Here is an 8,411-nt window from a genome sequence, read left to right as displayed (position 1 = left end):
TATGGTTGCGAATAAAAAAAAAAAAAACCCAAAACAAATCAATGGGCTCTTTTAAGTTCTAAAGGTAATTTCCAAATTGATATTTGGGGAAATGTATTGAACATTTATCATAATACATGTAATTAAAATATTGGTAAAATGTGCATTCATTTGGATTTGTCATGCTAAATGCATTTTCTTAAATCTTTCAGAAAATTGGCATTTTTCTGTTGCTCCAAGAAACACTTGGTAGCTTTACAGACACTTTGTAGTTTTGGTCGATTTTAGCGATGCCAGTGGACAAAAGCGGTTTTGTTTTGTCTTACGGAAGACTGTGTTTCCCATGAGGAGCAGCACACATCTGCAGTGTCGTAAAATTGTCAATCAAAAATCAATCTCCCAGTCGCCTGCAGATGGATTAAATGTTTCCAACGGTTGTGTGAAGGCTGAATAGTAATACGGTTATGAATTCACTTGTGGCTAAACAATAGCATATGACAGTTAACAACCGTGTGGCTAACCCCATCTGCAGTAACCGGTTACATGTACTTGAGTATCTTCGTCAACCCAGCAAGTGAAAGCCGAGCCAAAGTTTATTGTGTATATCCTGGTAGCCTTCCTTTTTTCCCCTCCTCAGACAAAACTTTTTGTCTCTTGTTGCTCTGCCATCTCTGCAGAATTTGCGCGAAAGCGTTCGTATCGACTTCAGACTTTATAATGAATGGGGAAAAAGGGAAGTGATGTATGCCGTAAAGCAGTCAGCACATTTAGAGTTTTTTTTTTGTGTTGCTGGGTTCCTGCCTCCCCCCTCCAAGTTAATTAGCGCCAGTGAAAGCGATACAGACCCCCTCAAGATTTTAAAGAGGTGTCATTCAACTTTTTTTTGGTCGACATACAGTGGGGCAAATAAGTATTTAGTCAACCACCAATTGTGCAATTTCTCCTACTTGAAAAGATTAGAGAGGCCTGTAATTGTCAACATGGGTAAACCTCAACCAGAATGTGGGAAAAAAAAAAACAGAAAATCACACTGTTTGATTTTTGAAGAGTTTATTTCCAAATTAGAGTGGAAAATAAGTATTTGGTCACCTACAAACAAGCAATATTTCTGGCTGTCAAAGAGGTCTAACTTCTTCTAACGAGGCTCAACTTGTTTTCCTGTATGAATGGCACCTGTTTTAACTCATTATCAGTATAAAAGACACCTGTCCACAAACTCAGTCAGTCACACTCCAAACTCCACTATGGCCAAGACCAAAGAGCTGTCGAAGGACACCAGAGACAAAATTGTAGACCTGCACCAGGCTGGGAACACTGAATCGGCAATAGGTAAAACGCTTGGTGTAATCAACTGTGGGAACACTTATTAGAAAATGTTAGACACACAAGACCACTAATAATCTCCCTCGATCTGGGGCTCCATGCAAGATCTCACCCCGTGGTGTCAAAATGACAACTAGAACGGTGAGCAAAAATCCCAGAACCATACGGAGGGACCTAGTGAATGACCTACAGAGAGCTGGGACCACAGTAACAAAGGCTACTATCAGTAACACAATGCGCCGCCAGGGACTCAAATCCTGCTTTGCCAGATGTGTCCTCCTGCTGAAGCAAGTACACGTCCAGGCCCGTCTGCGGTTAGCTAGAGAGCATTTGGATGGTCCAGAAGAGGACTGGGAGAATGTGTTATGGTCAGATGAAACCAAAATAGAACTTTTTGGTAGAAACACAGGTTCTCGTGTTTGGATGAGAAAGAATACTGAATCACATCCGAAGAACTCCATACCCACTGTGAAGCACGGGGGTGGAAACATCATGCTTTGGGGCTGTTTTTCTGCAAAGGGACAAGGACGACTGATCTGTGTAAAGGAAAGAATGAATGGGGCCATGTATCGAGAGATTTTGAGTGAAAATCTCCCTCCATCAGCAAGGGCATTGAAGATGAGACGTGGCTGGGTCTTTCAGCATGACAATGATCCCAAACACAGAGCCAACAAGGAGTAGCTTCGTAAGAAACATTTCAAGGTCCTTGAGTGGCCTAGCAGGTCTCCAGATCTCAACCCCATAGAAAATCTGTGAAGGGTGTTGAAAGTCCGTGTTGCCCAACGACAGCCCCAAAACATCACTGCTCTAGAGGAGATCTGCATGGAGGAATGGGCCAAAATACCAGCAACAGTGTGTGAAAAGCTTGTGAAGAGTTACAGAAAACGTTTGGCTTCCGTTATTGACAACAAAGGGTACATAAAAAAGTATTGAGATGAACTTTTGGTATTGACCAAATACTTATTTTCCACCATGATTTGCAAATAAATTCTTTAAAAATCAAACAATGTGATTTTCATTTTTTTTCCCTCCACATTGTCTCTGATGGTTGAGGTTTACCCATGTTGGCAATTACAGGCCTCTATAATATTTTCAAGTGGGAGAACTTGACGATCAGTGGTTGACTAAATACTTATTTGCCCCACTGTATTACAAATGTTATGAAAATGTTATAAAGGTTGAAAAGTTACCAAATAAGGCTTTAAATCAGGGGTTCCCAAGTCCGGTCCCCGAGAGCCCCATATCCAGCTGTTTTCCATGTTTCCCTCATTGAACACACCTGAATCAAATGATCAGCTCTGCACGAGCCTGATAATGATCCTGATTGAGTCAGGTGTGTCAGGGAAGAGGGAGAAATGGAAAACAAGCTGGACAGGGGCTCTCGAGGACTGGACTTGGGCACCCCTGCTTTCAATCAACTTTTTATTAACCAAAAATTATTTTTAGCATAAATACATGGGTGTCAAATACAAATTTCTTTTAAGTTCTTATTAAAAATTGTTGTTAAATTTTAAAAAAAGAAAAGAAAATACAAATCCGTACCACGATTCAATAAAAATTGCCACTTATAACCGGCCCTTTAGGGAGAAATGTTTCTTCCAAAGATTGTTAAACTGTTATTTGGCAATTTTGCCCATCTCAGCACCTATCTGACAAAGGATCAATGCTTTGCAAGTGATTGTTTCATTTCAGCATCAATTATAACACACATGTCTCAGAATAGGATGAAAAAGTTAATACTTTAGATCACTATTTCAAGCCTGGTATAAAAACAGTGGAGTCAATTGAATGAGAGACCAGACCTGAAAGAAGCCATCAACGCAACAGCGCATTAGACATCATATTGGGATTGTTCCTATCTATTTTTAGAGGTACAAAACTTTGTAGTTTAAGTATAAATGAAAACTTAATCTGAATTATTAAAAAAAAAAAAAAAAGGCTTGAAATATATCAATCATGCATCTCTATTGAAAGTAATTTGTCATCTACCTTCACTTGCACTCCTCATTACACATTTGTACAGAGCAGAAATTGATCACCAGTATTGGCCTGAACATTAAAATATTTATTTGGTAACATTTAAAATTAACAGAACTACACAAAATTATAAAATTTCAGTACCTAACTTTTAAACATTGTTCTTTTAACAAAAATGTGATGTAGCAATATGATAAATAATATTTTTTGCAAGTTTTCATTTTTCCACTTATCCCACATAACCTAACTTTCAAGTTGTGAAAAGCATTGCTACACAAGAAATATTACAAAAAAAAGTGCACACATTAAATACCTTTTTTTGTTTTTTTAACTTAAACCTTGTTAAAAAGACACCTTGACATTTGAAACAATTTCGTAGAACAATTTGGCGTAGAAAATGTTTTGGCACTTTTTGGAACATGAACATTCCTGGTACCGGTTGCATGGGAGCTCACAGCGAACTGAGTTTCGCACCTCTCAGGAAAAGGCTTACATTATACCAACGCAGCCTCCCCCGAATCTAAACGGTCAAGGTGTCTCTTTAAACTCAGATATCTGCTTGTTCATCCTGCTGACTTGAGTCGTGTAAACAAGTTAAGACACTGGAATGACGTACCAAGTTGGAACACTTGAAGCCTTTTTTGGAAACAAACACTTGAGACCCATTCTGAACAAGCTGCTATTTACACTCAAGAATAAATTAATATTGCATCTTCTGGTGCTGCGTTGTAGGTACTCTCATCGTCTTCAAATTTCAACTTTGCGTAGACTCAATCTGCTGAAAGAATCTCTGGAAATGAAATGGGAGAAAACAGTAGTTGACATTTTCAGTGTTGGATGACGTACTCACTTTTTATATTTAAAAGTAAAAAAAAGCAAAGCACCCTAAATACTCTCCTAAACCAAAGTATAGACCATCAATCACCCTCCCATTTACTCTTTTGGACAATTTAGAGCCATCAATGATACTAGCATGCTGTTTTGAGAAGAATCCGTAGAGAAATTACTTCTTAAACAACTTACACTTATGTGTATATAAGTTCTGTCTTGGCATGAATTATAACAGATATGTGATCCAAATGGACTCGAACCACCTTCTCAAGCTATCTTTTTTCTGCATGATTATTAGAGAGAAAAAGCCAAGACTAATTTAATTTGCCATTACAAAAATACTATGGTGCCTTCCCTTACAAAGGCCTAATTTACAAGTATCAATGGATTAAAGCAGGGGTGTCCAAACTACGGCCCACGAGCCAACTGTGGCCCCGCTGCCCAGTTTATACTGGTCTGCAGTAGCCTGGTACACCAGACTCACCGCTGTTCCAGCTATAGAGTCTGGCGACCAATGAGCGGATCAAATTTCCAGGGCGGAGCAGGCCACAGCAAACAGACAGCGGAGTGGACCAATCAGCGACGGGCAGACGTGACGTTGATAAAGTGACAACTCTCGCGCGAGCGGAGAACGGAGAAGTTTATTTAACATGGCTACCGCAAAACAGACTGTTGTCAATGACTTGTGTCAATGTGTGTTTGGTAATTTAAAACTGATTTTACTGTGGATTGGAACATATTCTCGGCTCTCTTGTTCGCCATCTGTGTTGTTGTGGAGACGACGTCCGACGCCGAAGAGTGACATTGCTCGTTAAGAATACGTCACGCAAATAAACAAATCTGATTGGACGGATCATTTCGTACTGCCTCGAGAGGCCGTTAAGGAGGTGGGTCCCAGACTATTCTCACAGTGTTTGAGAAATACAGGGAGAACAGTCTGCCCGTGCCAGGCAAGGTCTGCAGCATATTATGTAATATATTATTTATTATCTGGGCCTTTGCAAGGCAAGGCCCCATATAAATATGGCCTGTACATGAAAATTCAATTCAGCCTTAATTATGTTGGACTACTTAGCTTTAACACTCGATGGAGTTAGTCATTTAAATAGTGCCTCTCTATTACCGTAATTTTTGGACTATAAGCCGCTACTTTTTCCCCTCATTTTGAAACCCTCGGCTTATAGTCCAGTGCGGCTTATTGATTTATTTAGGTTAATAGGTAACACTTTTATTTGACAACGGAGTCATAAGACTGCCATAAGACCGTCATAATTGTGAAATGACACTTTCATGGGCGTTAATGAAGGCTTATGACAGATGTCATTAAGTATCATCCGGCAAATGATGTCACTAACTCCATTTACAGTGGGGCAAATAAATATTTAGTCAACCACCAACTGTGCAAGTTCTCCTACTTGAAAAGATTAGAGAGGCCTGTAATTGTCAACATGGGTAAACCTCAACCATGAAAGACAGAATGTGGGAAAAAAACAGAAAATCACATTGTTTGATTTTTAAAGAATTTATTTCCAAATTAGAGTGGAAAATAAGAATTTGGTCACCTACAAACAAGCAAGATTTCTGGCTGTCAAAGAGGTCCAACTTCTTCTAAGGAGGTCTAATGAGGCTCCACTCCTTACCTGTATTAATGGCACCTGTTTTAACTCATTATCGGTATAAAAGACACCTGTCCACAATCTCAGTCAGTCACACTCCAAACTCCACTATGGCCAAGACCAAAGAGCTGTCGAAGGACACCAGAGACCCAATTGTAGACCTGCACCAGGCTGGGAAGACTGAATCTGCAATAGGTAAAACGCTTGGTGTAAAGAAATCAACTGTGGGAGCAATTATTGGAAAATGGAAGACATACAAGACCACTGATAATCTCCCTCGATCTGGGGCTCCATGCAAGATCTCACCCCGTGGCGTCAAAATGATAACAAGAATGGAGCTGGGACCACAGTAACAAAGGCTAATATCAATAACACAATGCGCCGCCAGGGACTCAAATCCTTCACTGCCAGACGTGTCCCCCTGCAGAAGAAAGTACACGTCCAGGCCTGTCTGCGATTTGCTAGAGAGCATTTGGATGATCCAGAAGAGGACTGGGAGAATGTGTTATGGTCAGATGAAACCAAAATAGAACTTTTTGGTAGAAACACAGGTTCTCGTGTTTGAAAGAGAAAGAATACCGAATTGCATCCAAAGAACACCATACCCACTGTGAAGCATGGGAGTGGAAACATCATGCTTTGGGGCTGTTTTTCTGCAAAGGGACCAGGACGACTGATCGTGTAAAGGAAAGAATGAATGGGGCCATGTATCGAGAGATTTTGAGTGAAAATCTCCTTCTATCAGCAAGGGTATTGAAGATGAAACGTGGCTGGGTCTTTCAGCATGACAATGATCCCAAACACACAGCCAGGGCAACAAAGGAGTGGCTTCGTAAGAAGCATTTCAAGGTCCTGGAGTGGCCTAGCCAGTCTCCAGATCTCAACCCCATAGAAAATCTGTGGAGGGAGTTGAAAGTCCATGTTCCCCAACGACAGCCCCAAATCATCACTGCTTTAGAGGAGATCTGCATGGAGGAATGGGCCAAAATACCAGCAACAGTGTGTGAAACGCTTGTGAAGAGTTACAGAAAACGTTTGGCCTCCGTTATTGCCAACAAAGGGTACATAACAAAGTATTGAGATGAACTATTGGTATTGACCAAATACTTATTTTCCACCATGATTTGTGAATAAATTCTTTAAAAATCAAACAATGTGATTTTCTGTTTTTTTTTCCCCACATTCTGTCCCTCATTGTTGAGGTTTACCCATAAAAAAATAATCCAATGTGGTGAGCTTTCTTTTTGTTCTGCAAAGTTTGTTCTAGTCGTGTGTATACAAATATATGTATTTTGCAATATACTTTTACCGCTGGATTATTTTGTTTTTTGTAGCCCTCAACTCATTCACAGCCATTGACAGTTACAGACAACTGGGAAGGCTAGTATTGAGTGATCATGTTTTATTGACATTAATGGCGATAGTTGTCCAATCCAGTCAAATTATTAACGCTGTCAAGGCAGTCAATAAATACATTTTAAAACCTGCTCTTTTTTTTTGTTTTGTTTACCTGATTCCGATCTTCTGTTTAACAAATGAAAGTAGAGGGATTTCAGGTTGGCCCTTGCATCCTTTGATTTTTCTGAAAGCAGCCCTCGGAGAAAAAAGTTTGGACACCCCTGGATTAAAGGAATTTCAATTTATTTAGATTGGGACAATTTATTTGATATACAAGCAGTCTGAGTTCAAAGCTAGGTCACTGAATTAAGTTCACAAGTCAAGGTAGCACTGTATTGCACTAGGTCACTGTGATCTCCTGTACCTGTGTGAGTTGACCTGTAGCACAGGTTTGTAAAGCTGAGGAATTTTTCTATTGATGAGCGGCTGCAAGGCCTCCTTCAGGCGGTGATAGTTCCTCTCCAGTTCCCTCTGGTACTCTTTCTGGTCAGGACCTATCAGACTTTTGTTCTTACGCAGGGCGTCTTCACACCTGGGGGAAAGGTTAGTCCAAATGCACCATTAATTGCCATGAACTGTGTTAAACCACATTCCGAAAACAAGTGGCTGAACTCACGTCTACACAAGGAAAGGGTATTTTGTCGACTATTTTTATACCTGTCCACACTTACCTTTAAGGTGTGTTTAAGGCGCCCCCCCACCCCACCCCCGCTTTTGCAAGGTACGCTTACATTTGCGCAAACTGCGCATGTGTAGAAAGCAGCAGCCTTATATGTTACGTCATCGCTCGTGCGGTTTACCTCTGAACCAGAAACTCATTACTCGTTCCATGGGTGGGCAAACTATTCCACAAAGGGCCGCAGTGGGTGCGGGTTTTTGTTGCAACCCATTAAGAGGACACATTTTCACCAATCTGCTGTTTTACAAGTGCAATCAGTCGATTGCAGTCAGGTGCTTCTCATTTCTGCTGAAACCTCATTGGTTATACTATCTGTGCTGGGTCAGTTGGAACAAAGACCAGGACCCACTGCGGTCCCCGAGGACCGGTTTGCCCACCCCTGTTCTAGACTGTCATTATTTTGTGAACACTGTTTTTTTCGTTAACGCAATTGAACACATCACGCAGGAGTAAGAGTGAAGGGAGAGCACGCTCGGCTTTTACGAGCAGTCGCCGAGTTGTGACTGAAATAAATCTTTAGAAAACAACGAAAGCCTGACATCTTTACTTGGGATGTTGCAACTGATGCTCAGTTGCGCTCTCACCACTTGGAAAATAACAAATAAAGG

At 40.7% G+C, this 8,411-nt stretch overlaps 1 protein-coding gene across 18 annotated transcripts in view; it reads right to left on the bottom strand.

The window, feature by feature from the left end:
- Positions 1 to 3,346: 3,346 nt before the first annotated feature.
- The window catches only part of dock7 (dedicator of cytokinesis 7), a 79,650-nt gene continuing 74,585 nt past the window's right edge, over positions 3,347 to 8,411 (bottom strand). For 11 of the 18 annotated variants that reach the window (XM_057841194.1, XM_057841195.1, XM_057841196.1 and 8 more), the window contains 3 exons: positions 7,489 to 7,656; positions 7,237 to 7,345; positions 3,347 to 4,069 (listed from right to left, as the gene is read on the bottom strand). In XM_057841194.1, the coding sequence (XP_057697177.1) occupies positions 7,279 to 7,345; positions 7,489 to 7,656 (235 nt within the window). In that variant the 3' untranslated portion in view covers positions 3,347 to 4,069; positions 7,237 to 7,278. The remainder of the gene's footprint in view (positions 4,070 to 7,236; positions 7,346 to 7,488; positions 7,657 to 8,411) is intronic. The other 7 variants (XM_057841199.1, XM_057841202.1, XM_057841203.1 and 4 more) reach the window with 1 other exon arrangement.

Source organism: Corythoichthys intestinalis, chromosome 7 (genome assembly GCF_030265065.1).
Source record: "Corythoichthys intestinalis isolate RoL2023-P3 chromosome 7, ASM3026506v1, whole genome shotgun sequence".
NCBI classification, from domain to species: Eukaryota; Metazoa; Chordata; class Actinopteri; order Syngnathiformes; family Syngnathidae; genus Corythoichthys; species Corythoichthys intestinalis.
The sequence above is the reverse complement of the archived record's forward strand: the minus strand, read 5'-3'. Positions and strand labels throughout refer to the sequence as shown.